At 38.5% G+C, this 21,749-nt stretch overlaps 2 protein-coding genes across 4 annotated transcripts in view; one reads left to right on the forward strand and one right to left on the reverse strand.

The window, feature by feature from the left end:
- The window catches only part of ctnna2 (catenin (cadherin-associated protein), alpha 2), a 439,259-nt gene that overhangs the window by 118,761 nt on the left and 298,749 nt on the right, over nucleotides 1–21,749 (forward strand). The window lies entirely within an intron of this gene.
- Nucleotides 324–3,108, reverse strand: LOC139070449 (uncharacterized). The gene is made up of 4 exons (XM_070552703.1): nucleotides 3,093–3,108; nucleotides 1,974–3,047; nucleotides 1,526–1,694; nucleotides 324–677 (listed from the first exon to the last, which is right to left on the reverse strand). The coding sequence occupies exons 1-4, from the start codon at nucleotides 3,106–3,108 to the stop codon at nucleotides 548–550; spliced, it is 1,389 nt and encodes a 462-aa protein (XP_070408804.1). The 3' UTR covers nucleotides 324–547.

The following is a 21,749-nucleotide window of genomic DNA, read 5'->3' on the forward strand; positions in this document are numbered from 1 at the left end:
CATGAAGAGCTTTAACATTCTAATAATTTCAGAATGCAACTTTCTAGAACAGTAAACATACTACCACTAAAAATCAGTATGGATTTGCTACAAAGCAAGTACAACAATGGAGAAACTGCGAACACTTGAATGCAGTGTAAATTTTTATGACGTTACTTCGCAACAGTCTCATAGTTTGAAAACTTTTTTTTTCTTTTTCGACTTTTGTCCAGTTGCAGACATCACACCACTTGTGATCTGAAAGTTCTTGAATCAAGGTGAGGACCTTGGGGTACACATTATTTTTCTTTTCTTTTTTTTTTTTACAAAGGACAAAAAAAAATACTCTGCTGTCATAAAGCAAGAGTTTTAACATACCATTAATTTCAGAATGCAACTTTCTAGAACAACAAAGGTACTAGCACTTAAAATCAGAATGGATTTGCTTTAAAGCAAAAACAAAAATAGAGAAATGGTGAACATTTGTATGCAGTCTAAACTCTTATGTGGTTACTTCTTTACAACAGTCTCAGTCATGGTTGGAAAACTCACTGACTTTAGTCCAGTTTCAGACATCACGCCACTCATGATCTGAAAGTTCTTGAATCAAGGTGAGGACTCGGGGGTTCACATGCAGTCTGGATTTGCCGGTTTCTTCCACTTTGGTGCCCTTTTCCGGGTTGATAGAGAAGAAACACCTTAAGACAAGGAAGACAAACATAAAACTACATCAAAATTTGATTCACAAAGCACTGAACTTTAGATTTAAAGACCAAGTTCACAGACAAATAGTTTTGTACCTTTTTTTGTATTATGACTGGTCACTGCGTTTAACATTAGGGCCGAACATGAAAATGGTCTACCAGTATCTCCTGCATTAGCTGTTAATGAAAAATAGACCGGGAACACTAGGATTAGAAAATTCAGACAACTGCACATCATGTTGTAAAGTTAGTATTCATGGACTTGGCCATCTTGGCTCATGATGGGAGAAGGCGCTCCATGGCCAGCCAAGAGACATAGCATAGGAGTTGGCAACAGGAATCGGGTGAAGAAAACAGCAGAATTTGGAGACTTACATCATAATAATTGTGCTAGCTCTGCATTGTTTATGCTTTATCTCCACAAAGAACACAAGCATTAAGGAGTTGTGTTGTGGAGTTGCTAATGCTAACTGTTAGCTTCTACTAGTCAAGATGTGCTCAGCTCACTTGTGGATGCTAAACCAACAACAGCCGCCCTTCTTGTGAGAAAAGAAAGGTTGAGTCCATGAATGTAAATTTTCAGTGTGATGAAGATCTGACTGGCTTTTCTAATCTGAGCATTTTCCTTTGTCTATTTTCTATCAGAAGCAAAAGCACAAGATCGAGGTAGAACACTATTTTCACTTTCAGCCTGCATGAAAAACTCTGTGACCAATCATATTTCAAAACTAACCATAAAAAATGTTTCTCCGTATACCTGCTCTTCAAACTATAAGCAAAACAAAGACATGGTACATTCTTCTGCAATACCCTTTTTTTGTAAATCACATTTAAAAACATACCTCTGCAGAAACTCCAGTGTGCACGCTAGACCTGATGGGTAATGAATGTTCAGGCAGTAGTAGCTCCCAAACATCATGCAAAATGCAGAGATGAAGCAGGAGACGTTGTTGTGCCCAACTTCTTGATCCACACTCAACATGAACCGTTTAGCATAATAGCAGGATCGCCCTGAAGAGAAAACAAGAGAAAATTAAGACTTCTGATACAACAATAATATTTATATAAAAATAGAGAGAATAGTACAAAGAAAAACAATGGCATAGTAAGGTTAGACAAAATAATAATTAAAAAAAGAAAATATTAAGAAAATGACAGAACACAAATATCAAGTACAGAGGAAAAACATTAGAACATTTTGAAAGCACAAACAAAATATGCAAGACGGATTAAAGAAAACAAGACAAAAAAACAACCAGAAAAAAAAACAACAAAATATTCTGAACTTACCACACACAATGACGGTAGGTGTCATGGGGACATTTTCCATCTGTACTTCTTCAGCCAGACATGTGTCCTCCACATAGAAAAACATTGCTTCTTCCTTTTCATCAAAGTAGTGAAGAAGTAGGAGCACCATCTCTTTAACATCTTCGGAAGAGCCGTCCAGTTCTCCTCTTATCATCTTCAGCTTTGTTTGAGCCTGGAAAAACCGTTTGTTCTTGTTCACACAAACAGTGTTCATGTAGTTTAGCAGTCGTTTTCCCTTCAGATCCATGTTCCGCATGAATGTTTCCTTCAGTCCAAGCCCAGTTAGGCCTTTGTAGTGGACAGCCATGCCAACTTCTTCAAATAAAAGTGGCCACTCTTTCAAGATCTCTCGGATGCTTTTCCCCTGGTTAACATCTTTGCGCTGTGTGTAGAAAGTTGCCTTCATTAATTGCTTTATTTCCTCAGGATTTGCCTCCTTTTGGGGACACATTGTCTTAAGCTTTTCCTTCTTCAGCTGCTGGCTTTCGGGGGTTTCTCCAAGTGGCAGGAATTTTACATCCCAGTTGATGCATCCATAAGTGTCTTGAACCGAAGCTCGCTGTTCTGGAGTAATTTCATCAGTGTCTGAGTTTTCAGAGCAGTGCTTTCGCTTTCTTATTTTGGGAACTGCAGATCGCTTCACGTTCTCTAGTCGATATTGCAGTTGTTTGACCAGAGAATGATAGCCAGGGCCAATGACATCACCCTCGATGACGTCTTGTAGAGATTTTGGATATTTTGCCACCATCTTTTTTGCTACTTCTGTTGAACTTCTTTTACCTATGGAAGAACTTTTTTTCATCATTTCTGATACCACAATCCTGACCATCTCCCTCCTCATTTTTGGACTTGGCCGTTTTCCTCTCTCCAATGACTGCATCAGTTCCTCTGAAAACTTTCTCCATGGTATCTCAAAGGTATCCACCCAGTCGATTTCAGATGTCTGGTTGCTGTTGGAGTTTGATGACACGCTCAGTGGGGAAGAAGAATGCAGAGATGCAGGAGTTTCTGGTGAAGTACAAACTGGAGACCTGCTGCTTTCACGATCCTGGTCTTAAGAGCACATATAAAACACAAACACATACAAGCTATCAGAACTGACTATGAATATCATGTTTGCAAGTGATTGTGTAAATTTTTTTTTTGGCAGCTAATGTTTCTAGTAAGACCTCAACGCTGATAGCAAGTCATCCTCGGCAATAAATTGGAAGTCGTTGTAAGTTTCCACTCCAATTGACTTTAAAGTTTCTTCGAGGATTTCTTTTGAAACCTCTGTGAGGTCAGGCAATACGTCATTGATAGCACCACGTAGAAATGTTTGTTCTGCCATTTCTGCAATAAAATAGACAAGATTTTAAGAGAGACGACGATAATTGTAATTAAACATATAGTGAACTATGTACAGATCAAAAAGCCTTCCACTTAATGTCAAATATATCATATCTGTCTCACACTTTTTAGTTATGTACATCCTTAAGTTTTTATCAATCTTTTCTTTCCCTGTTTTGCTTTGCAGTGGGATTTCCATCATAGTGCTCAAAGACTTTTCTATTTTGAAAACACACTGTGTTTCAGAGGAATAAATTGTTGTCCATTTACCTCATAAGATGTCAAAGGGTAAAAGTCAACCAAGTCATTTATGTTAAGACACAAAGTGCTTGAACTCTGTTTTGTTACTGAATAGAGGTGGTGTTCAGAATGATAGACACCTGTTTGTACATCCACAACAAAATATACTGCATTTTCATTTTGAATGAGGATTAAAACAAGTTGTCCAAACTCCATAGACTCATCATATTTTGATACTAGGAACTGCCCCTTTTTGTACAATGTTCCCTTATATTGGATTTCTGTGGAAACACTTGTATTGTTTTCTGAAAATCCAAGGTCTTTTACTGCCTGTTTTATTGCATCGCTGTACAGGTTGGAGTAAAAAACACAACTGTAGTTGACCTGCAGCGCCCGATTGCAGCTTGTGCCCGCTGAAATGTATGCCTGAAACATCTGATGTCTTTCTGACAGTGTTAGGCATATGTTTTTGAAGTTTTTTAAATGCCTTGCACATCTCTTAAAGTAGCCATGTTTACTCCTTAAACGCATTGTCCACAACCTAATTAAAGGGCCAAATTTCAAAATTAGTGCTGGATAGTGCCGTAAGAAATGATGTTTTGGTTTAAGAGAAGTTTCAGGGAATAAAGATTTTCGAGCTTCCAAATATTCTTGGATTATTATGTCAAGATAGGCAACTTGTGGCAAAGACATTTTTTGTGCACAAACCAAATCAACAATGTCTTTGAGTTGGAGAGTTGTCTGCCAAACATCATCTTGTGGATTTTGTATCTTGTCACCAATGATCACAGGCAAAAGTCTCAACAGGTTCCAGTTTTGAACAGCCTGACCTGAAAGCCTGTTTGCCTCAGAGTTGACTGAGCATGGCTTTGTGAGAGCATCTGATCCTTTGTACTTGAACTGTTTGATTCGCCGGTTCAACAGAGTATAAGTAAACCATTTCTTTGTTTTTACAAAATATTTCAAGTACAGTGCTACATCATATGATAAGATGCCCTCAAATAAGTCATGGCCTAAGCAAGGTGGAAGGCCAGGTTCACAGACATGAAAAGACTTTAGTGAGTTAAACTCAGAGTTTACCTTGACTCCTTTGACGTCTTGATTGCTTCCAGTTTGTAGATGAAGGACAGCAGAGTTGTAAGCTTCAGGGGTGCGCTGTGGACCACAAGCATTTGGATCATTTTCAAAGTCTTTACGTGTGATTTCACAGTACCTACAAAAGTACTTAGAGGTACTAAAGTTTTCAGTAAACCCGCCGATGCTGTGTGATCCCAAATTGTCACCAGCGATACAGAAGAGTGCTCCTTTGATAGTTTCTTCACCTGCAACAATGCCGTTTTCCTCTAAATCTTTTAAATCCATGAGAAGTTCTGAAAAAATCTTAGCAGTTCCAAACTGTTTTAAATCTTTCTCTGCACACAATGAAACAAGAAACATGTGATCAGTGCTTGACCGGACATGAACAGGTAAGTTAGCCACAGATAGATAAACAGCAACAACTTTGTGTTTCTTTTTAGCTGAACCAAGAGGATTTACAATTTCGAAGGCATCTTGGTACAGAATGAGTTTCAGGCACCCAGGATTTTCAATGAAGAACTGGTTGCACTGAAAGTTTTGTCCATCACTTATGTCATAGAAAACATCAGAGTTTGTTTCACTGGACTGTTGTAACACTGAATTCTTCCATAATTCTGATTCTAAAAGTATACTTAGTGTCTGTTTAATGGGTATGTAGTAGTAAAATCTCTGAGTCATGTTTTCATCATTCCCTAAATTAATTTGTTTTGGTTCTGTGTATTTGAACACTTTTTTGAATGTATGTGCTCTTGAATACGTTGTTCTTAGTGGTCCTCGATGACAAACAGAAAAAAGATCTGAATCTTTCATGCAGTCACATACTTTAGCAGTAACATCATCTGCTAGACAAATGTCATCTTTTAAAAGTGAGTTCAGTTTACTCAAAGTGTAATCCATTCCCAGCTCATGTACATTTTGCATCTCTTCAACGATGGTCTGTATTGAGGATGCTGGTAGAAGCAGCTGTCCTTGAAGTTTTAGGTAGAAATGACACAAATTTCTGAGGAAAGCCTCACTGAAATTTGGAGACAATTCATTTGTCAGTGTGCCATTTGGGCTCTCGCCTGGCCCATCTTCTTCTGCCTCACTACAAATCTGAAATGTGCTTTCCTTGTACAAAGCATCAATATTGAGCGCAGTAAAGCCTCTATGTTTACGGGACATATGAGCTGTGAATGACGATTTAACAGTAAAATTCTTTTTACAGCCTTTTACTGGACACGCAACGGGCCGTCCCTCCAATTATATGCTCCTTTAAATGAGCAACAAGTTCTTTCACGGTTTGACTTTGGCGCCCACACAACGAAATGGCGCACTTCAAGTTTTCAACAACGGCTTTAGCTGATTCAGGATGTGAAAGCACGTTGTGAACTCGGTAAAAATGAGTTTTAAATGCTGCATATGTACAAAATGTCCGTTTGCATTCAGTGCCGAGGCATTTGAATAAACAACTAGGTTCGTTTCTGTGCACTCTGCAGTGCAACACATAGCCCCTCAGTGACTGTAAAGTTACTGCAAAACGTGCAGACAAGCATGTTTAAACAATGTTAGAAAACTTCAAAGTGCGACAGCTCCGTTAAAGCTAAGCTAACTAGCTTTGCTGCATGATGAAACAAAAAAGAAAAAAATCCCCTAAAAACAAACCACTGTGCTTTTTACATTTTAAGGAAATAAAAGTTAGCTTACAGACACTTGACGTTGACGTGGTCTTGTGGGTCCTCGGGAGAAATTTTTCGGGCGGAATTCAGCCTCAGGCCGGGGACACACTGGCCGCGGAAGCGCCGCGAAAATGGGACCGCCTTCATTCGGCGCCCTTGTTAAGCTATTCTATAGACCACATGGGCCGCCGAAGCGCCGCGAATTGCCTCGCGCCGGCGCGCGCCGGCGCTCCAGCCCGCGCCGTGCAGCGATCATTTCGGCGTTGGCTCTATTTTTTTCGCGAGCCGCGGGTGAATCGCGTCAATTCTGGCAGGAAGTCAAACGTAGACATAAGAGGAAGGCCGGTAAAGTTAACAAAATAAAGCATTTCAAAATAAAATTCCGCAATAGTCAAATGTGTTCGTAAACAGACACTGCAGAAAAACCACACGAACACGCACACACATACACACACATCGAACTTGTGTGCGTGTGTGACCACGTGAAGGGGTGTGTGGTTTTGGGTGTCTTTTCACCGGAGCAAACAGGACAGAGAGGCAGAAAGTCTGAGGCAAGCAGTTAGGATGGATGACTTTAAATTAATTATGGAAGTTGAGAAACACAAGGAGCTGTACGACCCCCGAAAAACATGATTGTTTACGTACCCATGTCGGAAGAAACTGCTAGGATACAGCTGCAGAATTGGAGCGGGTTCCAAGAGATTCAACTGGCAGAAACAACTCATACCATAGGTTCACACACACACGCGCGCGCGCACGCGCACAAACACTCAAACGTAGGAAAAGAGCTGAGAAAAGGCAGAGAGGAAATGGAGGACACCAAGTGTTTAAAAGAAAAACTACAGCTGAGCCGAGGCGCGCCTCGACTGGGGCGCGTCTGATCTGAACTGAGGAGCGGCGAGCAGCGGCCGAATTTCGTGAGCGATTCGCTTCTCGGCGCTTCGCGGCGCTTCCGCGGCCGGTGTGTCCCCGGCGTGAGTCAGAGCCGTTAATTCAAACTTCGTCCAAACGGAAGTCACGCGAGAACGAGGGCAGAACGGAGAGCTGGAAGAGTGAAGTGTCCTCTGCCATGAGCTGCATACGTTACAAATCACTATAGCCTTGCACCTATATTGGCCACAGTGGGGGAAATTTTGAGATTGTAGCAAAGAACTCAGTATAATGTTCCAGTTGAGTTGGGTGTTATCTCCGTTTGTGACGGCATGATGTACGGAAGGCTGATGCTGCCAAAAATGAAAAATAGACCAAAAACAAACAAATGAGAAAATACTATTGGAAATAATTAAACAATGACATTATGTCATTGTTTAATTATATAAATAAATTTATGTCATTGACATAAATTTATTTATAGTTAAATGTTTTGTTAGAACTTTGTTTAATCTATTTGTTAGTTTATTTCTTTCTATTTTTAGTTTTAGTTCCTCATTTATTTATTTATTTCCTCATATATTCATTTATTTACTTTCAGTTTTGCAAAGACAATTGCTTCACTTTGATTTTCTGCTTTATAAAATGTATCTTATATCATCGACTAAGGATAAAGTGAAACGTGATTATTTGCTATAGCCTTTTTGATAAATGTTTTTTATTTAATGCACTTGGGACAAGGAAATAAGGCAACACTTGAATGCATGAAATCTTTATCTGTTCAAATTGTATATATTTTTACAACCACTAAACGCATTCTGTTGGAGCCCCTAAAATCCTGGGTCACACAATGACTAATAATCTGTGCCATCACTGGTGGGTTTCTGAAGAGATGAACTGAAGCCCAGTGGGCCAGTCCCACCACTGCCATGTTGGCCTTGTCATCTGTCTTGTCACTCCTGGAAAATGGGGAGCCTAAGTCAAACCCATCTACTTCTGGTTACGTGGCAGAAGCGTTAAGTGTCTGCCCCATGATCAGACAATTGCAGGCTCAACCCACTCAGTCCATCACTGTCATTGGGTAAGGTATTTTTTTGTACCTGTAAACATTATTTTCTGCTGTGTATTTGGCATTTTTAACATGGGGCTCAATAGGAACTTGATATCTGGAACCAGCCCCTAGCAGATGGGGGGGGGGGGGGGGGGGACTGCAATTGTTAAAAATGTATTTATTTTTATAAATTATTACTGAAAATGTAAAATTTCATGGTAACAGGAACACTTAGAATAGATGTTGGTAAGAAATATTGATGAAATAGAAAAAGTTTGTAAACATGATACAGAGAATCCGAAACATTTTAAATCTGGGCTTTGAAACTTGTTGGATTGTTTTGGTCTGATTTTCATGGAGAAACAAATGTGCTGCCTATAAAATTTGACATCCAGTCAATCAGCCAAACACTAAATTCATAATTTAATAGTCACAATACTGTACAGAGAAATGTTGTATCTTTAAAAACAATATTAATTGTGTATTTTTTACATCATAGAAATGTAAAAAAAATTTTTATGTTGTTTCTAAAGTTACAACTTTTCTCTGTACAACTTGCGCAAATCTGTGTTTTTCACATGAAAATACAATAGTATTCACATTTTTTTATTTTAAAAATTACAGTAATTGTCTGTTCAACATTATACAACATCATGCTGTAAAATAAACACCATAACACTGTATTGTGCGCCACAACTTTTTTTTGTTGAGATTTTACAAACTTTTCCTGTTAATTCTACTGACTTTTTTTACAGTGTATCAAAATAGATTTATGTTTAGACATGAGATGAAAAAACACTGTTTCTGCAGTGGTTTTGATGCTTGTTCTGCTTAGAATGAGACTCAAAATGGTGTTTGTGTCTTTTGTCATTTGTTTTGAAATGATAGAAACAAGTCATTAGTGTGTTTTGTGCTTTTATTACCATGTTTCATTACTTTTAAACAAGAATCCTGTTTTAGGGTTTGAAAAAAAAGCCTAGAAGTTTTAAAGAAAGAACAAAAGTTTTAAAAGATGTTGAACATGGGTCCCCCAGGTGGGGGACCCTGTGACGTTGGTTCCTTAATGGGCCTAAAATAACCCTCACACTACAGAAGAAATAGTAATAATTCCCATCAAATTAATCAGCAAACCCAGCACTACAAGCCTATCTAAACTATTTTTACTATTAAATGCCATTTTTACCATTTTTACAGGACTATGCTTCAAAATAGGGCTTGGGCTTAAGGGGTTAAGATTAATATAAATATAAAATTAAAAGTCTTTAAAGGATATTTTTTATGTTCAGATAGATTTTAGAATCAAAGCATTTGGTTGACATAAAAACATTTTTTTCAGTTCATGTTTACTTATAAGTCTGAAGCTAGCATGTAGCTCCATGATTCTGTTGTAAAACAAGCAAAAGAAAACATGTCATATTGATTCTCAGTCAATTTCTCTTATTTTGTTTTATTGCTACATTGCAGCAAAGTCAAATTTCATTGCACCCTCTGGATCCATAAAAGAGCACAAACTCATCTTTGTGTCACTAATAAAGTGATTACTTAGAGTGAGAAAAGGTCTAAAAATGCTTTTTCTTGCTTCTGGGTTGTAATTCCCTGAATTATTGGGAAAATGTGAGTGACTGCCGTGTCAGAGAGGAACGAGAAGTGCTTGTGCACACGTGGGCATGTTTGAGCAGCTTTATAGCTTAGTGACCTTTTGGTGAAATGGATTGTTTTTCTTTTTTTCTGTTAGATCATGTACTTTGTATAAAATCCCGCCCTGTGTCTTTAAAATGCAGTATTGGCTTTTGATAGCTTTGTTAATCTATTTAAATGCTTAAAACATAGCCTACACTTGCATATCCTTGAAAAATAGTTTTCTCCTGCTTTAACTGATGTTTAAAATCATTATGGATTTTTGATAGGGTGAGAAAAACTTGCCTAATAATTTCTGTGTTAGCGTCCCCGTCCCGCAGATGTCCCCTGCAGATGTGGTGCGCTTCTGGTTTGTGAGTCTGTCTGAACTGGTGAATGAGAAACCTGAAGAACTGAACTCTTAACCCTCCCACTGTCTTAATGGGTCGTCCCGCAAGGAAAGTTGACCATTGAGCAGGATTGATGGTTTATCCCTTGAGGTCCACATGGCAGGGGTGAGGTGGTGCTCACTCCTCACCCCTGCCACATGGACCCAAGGGATAAACCATCAATCCTGCTCAATGGTCAACTTTCCTCGTGGGGTCACACCCATTAGGACAGTGGGAGGGTTAAGTGTAAGTGGCACTTTTGAAAGTGTCAGAAACTTTTGCTATACGTACTAGAGTTGTAAGAAAATATTGATAGACTCAAATATTGCAATACTTTATGTTATGTGTTAAAAACAGTGCATAAATTCTTTATTGAGATTGTACATGTAAACATTTACTCTATTTCTTTTGTGTGGTGTAATTCAATCTGCTAGGTGGCAGCAATTTTTACTGCCTTCATTCTGACAAAATAACGAGACATGGCGATAGCACTGAACATGTTTTTGAAGCTTTTGTTGGAATAGGTTTCTACAATCTAGATGTTCTCTCTGCTTGATGCACGCTAATGATCTGATCCTTCTCAAACAGACTAACATCTTTTCCACGACCACCAGATGTGTCTTTCCTATGGATGTACAGAGTTAACGGTTTAATTGCCATTACTGTTATAACAATAATGTTGTAACATTGGGGAGTTTATGGTTAACCAAGTTAGAAGCATTTAATGGCTTCAATAACCGTTGAAACACATTTTGGAAAGCGTGCATCCCTAGTCTTTTCACATGGTTGTTCACGAAATGAGAAGCAACTCATTGCACCAGTTGGGGTAAATAACTTGTTGCCAGCTGAAAGATAATCACCCATGCAGTAAAAATCCAAACTGAGACTCGCACCTATTTGGTTAATTAAATCCAGTTGGTGACTTTCTTTTGGCCAGGCAGTGTATTTCATATATCCAGATTCTTGCCAATGAACACTCCCTGACTAATTAGCTGGACCCACAAACACAATTTCAAAGTGGAGGTTTTTTTTCTATCTCTGTGCATACTCAGTGTTTCTCAGAGTGCACACTTTAAATATCATCAGTACAAATCAGCCAATGAGCTGATGTGAGATGTTAAATACAGGCTCGGCCAATTTTAGGATAAAATAACCTAAAGTGGGAGGGGCTCTTTGGATTTTAATAATACCTTTATATTCTTGAGCTATATTAGTCTACACAAGAGTACTTTTTAAATACACTTCTCCCCTAAAATTGTTATTAGCAAAAATCATTATATTAAAGCAGCAAACAACATGACATACAAAAAGCATGAACTATCCCAGCAGCTCACTGTTTCCTGAGGACCTGTTGCCATCATCAAAAGTTTTTCATGTGTTCTGCAGGCAAAGGTAGTTTTTTTAATCAGAGTATTTCTTTTCATGCTTGTTTGATAATTCTGAAGTTTTCAGACTCAAAAACATGCTGTAGAGTACATCTTGTGTGCGATCTAGACGGGAGGAGATAAATGCATGGATGACCATTTCAAGTTCATGTTTTGACACCAACCTTTGCAGTTTGGAGATATTTCTTAAGTGATAAAAACAGTTTCGGACCAATGTTTTTGAGTGACCTTCAAGAGACATTGACTGGTCAAAAACAACAGCCAAATTCCTCAAGTTTGTCTTGACAGCAGAGAATAAATGACCAGGTTTTTGGTGCGACAATGGCACAGGAGTTAAGTGCTCGCCCCGTAATTGGAAGGTTGTAGGTTCGAGCCCCGCTCAGTCTTTCGCTGTGTCCTTGGGCAAGACACTTAACCCACGTTGCCTGCTGTTGGTGGTCGGAAGGACTAGTGGCGCCAGTGCTTGGCAGCCTCGCCTCTGTCTGTGCGCCCCAGGGCAGCTGTGGCTACACTGTAGCTCATCCCCACCAGTGTGTGGATGTGTGTGAATAGGTGAATGACTGATTGTGTTGTAAAGCGCCTTGAGGGGTTCCAGGACTCTAGAAAGCGCAATATCAAATACAGGCCATTTACCATTTACCACATTTTGACTAATCAGGGGAACCATGCTCTCAGGGGCAATAATCAGACATTCAGTCTTTTCAGAGTTTAACTGAAGGAAGTTAACTTCTAGCCAGATGGTGATAGCTGATAGATACTCTAGTAATTCAGACAGTTTGTTGAGCTCAGGATCCTTAAAAGAGCAGTACAGCTGAATGTCATCTGCATATTGGTGATAAGAGACATTATGAAAAGAATCCGTCATTCATCCAAGAGGGTGCATGTACAGTAGAAACAACAATGGACCCAAAACAGAGCCTTGGGGTACCCCACAAAACAAATGGGTAGAATCTGACATGATTTGGTTTATACAGACACTGTAACTTCTCTTAGGATGGTTAGAAAGATGGTTGTTGTAAATTCACATGAAATCACTTCGGGTTTTAAAGTGATCAGATGGAGATTTAAAATTTAGAATTGCTGATCCGGAGAATTATTCACTTTTTCAAAACATTTTTTTTTAGATGTTTTCTCCGGAGAACTAATTTTTGGTTTTTGTCTGAGACGAGTAGAAACATCATGGTATTTGTAATACCATTGAACTCGACAAAGTTTGGCCTTGGGTTCTTGATAAATTATAGCTTGGATTCTGTTTCATTTGGTTAAATACTTTGGCAGGTTGTTAATTATTTCCACACCAGTCTTTACAGAGAAAAGAATGCAGACAGTAATGCATCATTTCAAAATAATTTTTGCTTATTATTTTTCTTTGTCTTAAAATGCTCATGTTTTCTTTCGTGATCGCATTCTGATGCATGCATTTGGATGTTTCACCCAAAAGGTTTATATTCACAGATGCACCTTTGGAAATTTCTAATTGAGCTCTTGTGGCGTTTATCTTTTTCCTTTCCTTCGATTTCCTGCCACCGTCCAAAGAATAACACCCTGATAAAGCGGTGATAATGAGCCAGATGCAGACGAGAGAGTAAATAGTTTTCTGTCTCTTCAGTAGTTCTGGGAAGAATTAGCAACCAATCAAACATGTTCAACTGGGACTCAGTCCAATGTCCCAAAGGATTAAGTGGCTTTAGCTAACTGATGAATTTAGACCCGAGTGTTGGAGAAACTTGTGGGGAACAGATTTTGTGTCATGCACAAGCCGAGGCTGAATTTAAAACCAATTTTGAGAAATGCATTGAGTATTTAGTTAACTTTTGTTGCCATAAGCCTTCTACATGTTTGCTTTAAAGAGCAAGTCACCCCCAAATCAACTTTTTTTTTGCTGATAAACTAAATATACGAGTGTCTAATCATGCTGCAGACATGTGTAGTCAATAATTTGGCACTTCAGTGCATCTTAGTTAAAATTTAAATATTCTGCCTAAAACTGTCAGTGCTGTGCCGTTGTCAGGTAAAAACTCTGCACTGTATTTGAATTTAAATCTGCCACCGCTATTGGCTAAGAGGTACGCTATGATGTAAACTGGTACATTATGATGTCACAATGCTGTCGTGAGCCTGTGTGTGTGTGTGTATTTGTTAGCGGCTCCGCCCTTTCGGTCTGCCAGGCAACAGCATTTGTTGCATTTTTCAAACACGAAGTGGGTTAGAGTTAGACTCTGGTAGGGGGTGACTTGCTCTTTAATTTTATCTTAGGCTTTATGGTCTTGGTATCAGAGGTCTGCTGTTTGGATTGATGTTACTGAACACAAATACATGAACACACGTTTATGTTGCTTTTAGATAATTAGTTAATACTTAACAATGGCAGTGCATGTAAATGTTAAGGTTAGCTCGACTGGATCTGAATGGATCTCACGCACTTTATTTTGTGTATATATACATATATATATATATATATATATATATATATATATATATATATATATATATATATATATATATATATATATATATGGGATTCTAAATCCTGCATCATTTCTGCTAATCAGAGTTTCTTGTAACGAATTGAACTATAAACTTATAGTTCCTATTTATAGGATTTCTTTTGCTTTTATGCAGTAAGCTTTGATTTCAATTTGTACCAGTTGTTTCACCCAGCTTCGTGGTTTATCGAGCACGAGAAGGGTGCTGCTTCTGTAGTAACATAAATAATAGCACAGGTTCTCCTGCAGCTGGTGTAGTACTGATCCTGCTTGTTCTTTGTTTACTTGGAAGCTGCGTAGCACTGAGAAGGGTGTTAGAGGAGCTGCTTTTAGGTCTTTGACGGTGTGCTGAGAATAGACATTCACCTAATTCTTCATAGACCATTTGAATTTTTGGTTTTCTGTGAGCCTGTGTGTGCAGAAAGACTGGGTAATTATTTGTGCACTGTTTACAAAATGTAACCATGCACACATCCACCTGCTTAGGCAGCAACAGACTATAAGGGAAACTTATTGACTTATATGGGATTATTATTTTAAATCTGAGCCTGCTGGTAAAAAAAAAAAAAAAAAAAAGCACAATCATTCTTGAAGGTGATCAGTGATTTTTAAAATGAAGATTAAAAGTGAGAATAAAGTGTGGATCACTTTGAACAATATGTATGTTTGCAAACATTGACTGGCTTTACTTGAAATGCGATAAAACATTCACACAGTCAATTTAAAATGTATTTGTGTTGCTTTCCCTTGATAAACCTCTGTTTTACAACCATTTTCACCCAGTGTCTTATAGGTGTTGTGAAAAACTAAAACATGGAGAGGAAAGTTGCACTTAGTGGAAACATTAGTTCTTAACCGCACGTTTAGTTTTATGTCTCAGCACAAAAATGAGGGACGGTGGGTGGGTGGGTGGGGGGTGCTCACTTTTCACATTCGTCATATTCTCTATAGGCCTGGAGATTTTTACTCCGGCAGTTTGCTTTATCTCTCAGAACATTCATATCCCCGGTGAATACTGAAATGGTGATGACCTAATTGAAGAGGATTTGTAAAATGGAGCTAACTGGAGTTTTCTCTCTCTTTTTACCTCGGTGTTCACTGATGCTGCTTTATGTTGGTTTCTCTTTGTCTGTACTCTACTGGTTCCCCCTGTAGGCCAGGGTGGTTCAGTGAAGCAGTAGACCAATCGTTTGTGGCTGTTCATTGAAGACAAATATTGTCTTTCTTTGTTTCTGATATTAGAGTTTAATCAGGAAAAAGCTGTTTAAAACATGTATAAATTATCAATGTGATGGTCTCTAGGTAGGACTTCAGATTGGCATGATGTGCCTGAAATGTACGTTTAAAATTGTGTCTTCATGTACTTTATTCTTTATTTACGTTATTTGCCTAAAACAGTGAGAATCATTCTGTTAAAATGATTTTTATGATATAAATTGAACTGAAGACACTTGAATTTTTCGGCCTGCTTTTCCCTAACCTAGATTTTCTGTTTAACATCCATACAAGCAACTCTCGGATTCTTGAGTTGTCGTGCGGGGTGATATTTGTCCAGATAGGATGTGGTTTGCTTCTCTTGCTAAAGTAAGCAACTTTGTCTCTTTATGTGTTTGATGTTTGGTCCTGATGTGATCAGAGTAATACATGATAGAGTTTTATAGTTTGGCACGTGCACTATTGTGCTTTATTTAGGTCTTTTTAAAAATGTCATCACACATTTGCACATTGTTCACAGTCATTGCTTGTGAAGGCCCGTTTGTGATCTCTGTTAATCATCTACTAAACACCTTGTTGGACAAGAGTTACTCATCACTGAGCCACACTGATAATCTGACCTAACCTAACACACTGCTTGTTACAATGGCACCATTAGCACTGAACTGTGTCACGGTTTAAGGCCATACTATGCCACTTTTTCATGTTTTTAAATCACTTTCTTGAGCCATTATGTGCTAAAATGATCATTTACAGAGTTAACAAAATGTCACTCAGGCCAAACACCCCCCCCCCCACCCCCTGTGGCCAGAATACCACATTTGCAACTTCTGAGTGGTGCACCACCACTTGTTGGAAAAATAATGGAGCTGACATGCCTCATGCTGCAGTCTGGCTCCAGCTTGTTTGTATCATGAGCACAGCTGATTTGTTTCATTTAGTTATGAATCACTCCTGAATAATCTAATGAAGGCTGGAGAGACATTTCAGCACAGTGAGGAGATAGGTTTCATTTTCAGTTTGACCACGGAGAATTAATTACAGAGACTAGGGGGTGCTAAAAGCTCACTAATCAACAACGTTTACAATTTATAAATGCAGGTCCCTATCCGTTCTTGGGAGAGTTCTACATCCTGCTTTGAATGATACAGAGATGCAGTGCATTTGTTTCTAGGGTTTGTGTTTCTGGCTCTTACTACAGTCCTGTATGACTTTAGAAGACCTTAAAGGGACGTTATGGAAGTTTGACAGCCAAAACATGTATATGAATAATAAATTTCTTCTTCATTCATTCTCCAGCAGTGCACTGGTCCTGTAGAATGAGCCCTGGCATTTTTACTGTGATTGTCTGTTTTTCTATAAAATCACAGATAAAGAGAGATGCTCGGGTCGAGCAGGCTGCTTCATGCGCGTTCACGCTCAGGCATAGCCCGTAGCATTTGCTATCCGTAGCTTTAGCAGAGAGAGAGAGGCAGTGCCAACTCAGCCACTTTGTCGCTGTTCCTAACGCCTAGTGATGAACCTAGCTACATTTCTGAGGACCCTTAGCCACTTTCTTCTAGATATTTCCTGCAAATTAGCAACACAATAGCCATTTTCGCTCCGAACTGTTCTTTGGTTTGACGTAGTTTCAGCTGTCATCAAGGATATAAATGTTACAGATACAATGAATGTTACTGGTGTGTAGCTCACCTTGTAAGATGTCTGACTCACATGTAGATGGTCTGGGTTCGATTCTGGGTGTGAATATAGTTTATTTAGAGTTTCATTTTTACATTAATGGTATATTTTTTTACAGTAAGATGCCCAAATTTTTATTTGAGACTCGCCGGACGGCATTGAATTCACGGATATAAAAGATGTGGGTTCAACTTTCATTTTGGAACAATTTTTCAAGCAAGGAAAGGGAATGATCTGAGCATGCAGGGAGACTGACCCATCTTAAACCTTTGTCGGCTGTGCTGAAGAGAAAGGTACAGAACCAAATTATTTAATCAATTAGCTGCGTGTTCTCCTGTCCTCTGTCCTCCGGGCCACACACACACACACACACACACACACACACACACACACACACACACACACACGGTACTGTCTCAGCTGTTGTTTTCATCAAGGAGTGTGCACGTACAGCATGCGCATCTCGTGCACGAGCCTTTTATTGAAGCTGCCGTTACGCTTTTGGCCTGAGGGGGCAATCGCGAGCATAAAAATTCAAAAGTCCGAAAAGTCCCTTTAAATACTGTAAAGAAGATAAAGTGGTGTACATTTAGAAAATAATGTTTATTCTTTTCTCTCTCTCCCTTTTATAAACTGTTTACGAGCGCTTCCCTTTGTTCTCAGCAGTGAAGCAGTGATAATCAAATGTAATCATGTGTGGCAAACCTAAATGGAGCATGGGGAAATTCACAAGTATCTGAAAACTAGCCCATAGAATTGTGAGGCTTGGCATCAGATAACAACCAAGCAGAACTGTCAGCTGAACTCAGCAGTAGTTTTGGGTCTGTAGCACAGTGGAAATGTAGAAAACAGTTTGAAGCTCAACTCATGTGGAACAAAAATAAAACAAAAATAGAAGCTAAACCCCTTAAATAGAGTTAGATTGAAACAGTCGCTTTAGGGAGGTTTTAAATTTCAACCACAACATGTTTTCTGTCCAGTTCATTACGATTATTGTAGGCGTCGGCAGGTTCCCAGATCAAAGTTCTTCCATGATTCAGTGAACTAATCTGTAGTTAATTTATTTTATTTGACCATTTCATGAAATTATTTGTCATTTAAAGAGACAATATGTAGTTTTTTTTTTACCATTAATCTCTGGAAATATCCTAAATATGGTTGAAAATGAATTTAATGATGCCAAGCTATTGAAACATATAACTATAAAAACTGTGTCAAAAAATGTCGGAGTGTCTTAAGTCTCTCGACGATGCCATATTAAAGTTAAAGTCCCATTAGTCATCATCACACACTGGTGAAATTCATCTCCGCATTGGACCCATTCCTCTGGGGAAAGGTGAGCTGCAGCAGTGGCTGCGCTCGGGAACTATTTGGTGGTTTAAACCCCCCCACCCAATCCAACCCTTTAAAACTGAGTGTCAAGCAAGGACGCATTGGGTCTCATTTTGTTTAAGTCTTTGGTATGACCCGACCGAGATTTGAACCCCAATCCCCCCAGTCCCACGGCAGACGCTACCACTAATCCACTGGGAAGGTAAGATATTAGATGCTACGTTTGCTTCTACGGGAGCCCGTGAGGACAAAATGCATTTACTGATTTCTAACAAGTGATTACAAAACATTCGCCGCTCATAAACATTGTTTTTTTTACACATTTGCCTCTTCACTCATTGCCAGTGATAAATAAGAGTCTGATGTGCTTTAATTTTGGTTGGAGGTTGAGCGATCTGACCAAGTACTCGTTCCAAAATTGCGCTCCAGGGATTTTTGACCCTAACGGCCAGCCGTTGTTAAGGTCTTACTCGAACACAAAAATGCCACTTGCTTACAATGATTTCGGTATGTACTGCCCCCTATCACCAGTGAAAATACACACCATCACTTTAATATACAGCATACCGTTTTTGCTGCCTCTAAACAAGCACTGTGGTTTAAAGGAGAGTTGACAGTTATGGCATTTTAAATTCCACCACACATGTTTACCGTACACCCAACCTCAGATCTGTTTGCAGATGTGTCAGATTATCTTTTCATTGACTTTCATACATTCACAAAGACGGACTGTCATGCCCTTTCTGTCTGAAAGGTGTTGAAGGGGTGATAACTCTCACTGGAGGGGCAGCCTTTTTAACAGATATTTATAGTCAATTATTTTTTTCCTGACATGATGTATTCCTCTCACGGTGTGAACTAAATGTTCTCACGCTTTTTTTTCCCTATCATGGCTATTCTTGCACACAGCAAACCTTTGCTGTTGCTTTAGTATTTTAGTCTTTTCTTTCCTGGCCTCCTGCAGATTTGACTGACGGGTTTCAGGAGAGCATTGTCAGATGTGTGTTTTATTCTAGCTGGCATTGAGCTGTCACACTTTTAGAGCAAACGTTTGAATTGCAACATAATCTGAGAAAAGCAACAAGAGAGAGAGGTAGACAAAAAATATTTTCCATCCTTGTTTGACAAAAATAATTGAAACCAGTTATCTTCCTTTTTATTCTTAATCCTTCATATATGTTTCATATACTTTTAGGTGTAAAGCACTGATTATTAGCGTTGGCATATTTCCCTTTTCCTGTGGGTATAAATCAGTGCAGACGGTAGAGCTTTTTCATCCCGGGAAGTGCTTGTGCTCTGTGTTTAACGCATTATAAATTGCACTTGAAAAATACTAACATAGCTAGCAAAATTTTTATTGTTGCACTTAAGGTGGTAAAGAATTTTTACAGCCCAATATATGAATGGAGTTGAAGTATTTCTAATTGATGAAAGCCATTTTGTACAGTAAGAATAACAATGTGGTGCATTTAAACCCAGGGTAAACAGTCTGAACACACAATGACGGAGGGTTTCTCTTGCACATATTTTAGTTTTAAACCTGCACAACAAATAATGCTCACATTGAGCTGTGGAGTCATCATTTTTCTAACCCTCTGCAAACTCCTCTATGTAGAGACAAGGATGCATGCATCAGGGAAGCCTAGGGACAACTATAGTTCTTACAGAAGTACAAACCCGCAGTCTGGTGTCTTAGCTGTGTAAAACGACAGATCTAAGTGGGCATCCAGGGACAAAGGAAGCGTCTGAGCCGTGACAGTCATGACAAGTCATAACAAGTGTGGTCTCAGGGTTTTAATATTTGGACAGCTTATCTGTACAGCAGCGCTTTAAGTTTTATGAAACAAATCTCCAGTGAGCCGAACCAACCCTTGTTTGAGGGAGTCTAAAATAAATAACCTTCTGTACATACATCAAAAATTAATTACAGACAGAAGAGAAACATTTGAGGTAGAATAACTAGTTTGTAAAATGATTGCATTCCATAATTTTGAATGAATGACATAAATGTAATAATTCTAATTAAAAAGAAATGTAGAAAAAAAATCCAGAAGGAGTCAACAGATCTGATGTCATCCTCAGTCAAGTTTTTAGAAGCTTGTAGGGTGAAAGCTTAAGATCCTAACTGTGGTTCTACATTACTTCAATGTTTTCACTCAGCTTAAATTATGAGTAACTCTCCATGAAGACATCTGAATGAAAACCCTAGATATTTTTTTGTTTTGTTGAGCTAACTAAATGGATGGGATTTTCAATTTTTTATTTTTTCAACGTTTCCCAAAAGGGTCAACCTCAGCATTGATGGTAGTAAAACAAAACTTCCCTTATATGAACACTTCAGGCTGGCTTGGAAAAACAATCCCTACAGACTCGTGATGTTAAAGCCATACAATGCAACTTTGTGGCATATTTTTAAATCATTTTCTTGACCCAGTATGTGCTAAAAAGACCATTTACAATGTTAATGAAATGTCACTCAGACCCCCGTCGCCGTCTGTAGCCAGAATATCACACTTGGGCCGCCCTGATTTAGTGATGAATCACTCCTCTAGACACTAATGAAGGCTGGGGAGATATTCCAGCAGTAAGATTAAAATGCTAAAAAAAACAAATGCAGTGAGGAGATAAGTTTCACTTTTGGTTTTAATAACTAGACACTAGAGGGTGCTAAAAGCAAGCCAAAACTACAAAGTCTCCCTTTACAATGTTCAGATTTAAAACAAAATCACCAAACAAAGTTTAAAGTCTTTTCCTAAAAAACTATCAGGAAACATTTAAATACAGTGTTCATGACCGCTGGACGGTAGACATTTTTATATTTGGTAATATTTAACTGTTGCAAGAGTTTTGTACAATTTATTTGAATGGCAGCCAGGCGACATGCTGTTGAACTATGTCTGAAGTTCCTGACATGTTTTGAGTGATATAAATTGTATTTAAAATACAAAATAAAACAAAAAGATTGGAAATAGTAATGTCAAATTTGAAGTGGCTACTTGGAGATGTAGGCCACATTAGTATTGCTCATTTAGATAGTTTTTGATTGTTTAAACTGATGATAGTATAAACTGTGTAAAGAATGTTTACAAATCTGCTGTCAGTGCCTCAATGTGGAATTTATAAAACACCTAATTCAGTTGTTAGATGAAATAAATAGAAACTAAATTGCTGCATACACATTTTCTCACTTCCAGACTTAAATTAGTCATTAAATGTCCAAATACAAAAAACGGAACTGACCGGCACAGGGTTTGTTTCTTGTTCAGTTCTTATTATAATGCATAATAACTCGACCCCCCCCCCCCCCCAGTCATTTGTAAGTATCTTTTTCTCCAGCCTTGGTTTAACGAGCACCTTGCAAATAGAGGATGCATTATTTCATTCATAGAACCTAAAGGGGTCACAAAAACAATACACTGGCATGAT

The sequence above is a fragment of the Nothobranchius furzeri genome, chromosome 6 (genome assembly GCF_043380555.1).
Source record: "Nothobranchius furzeri strain GRZ-AD chromosome 6, NfurGRZ-RIMD1, whole genome shotgun sequence".
NCBI lineage: Eukaryota > Metazoa > Chordata > Actinopteri > Cyprinodontiformes > Nothobranchiidae > Nothobranchius > Nothobranchius furzeri.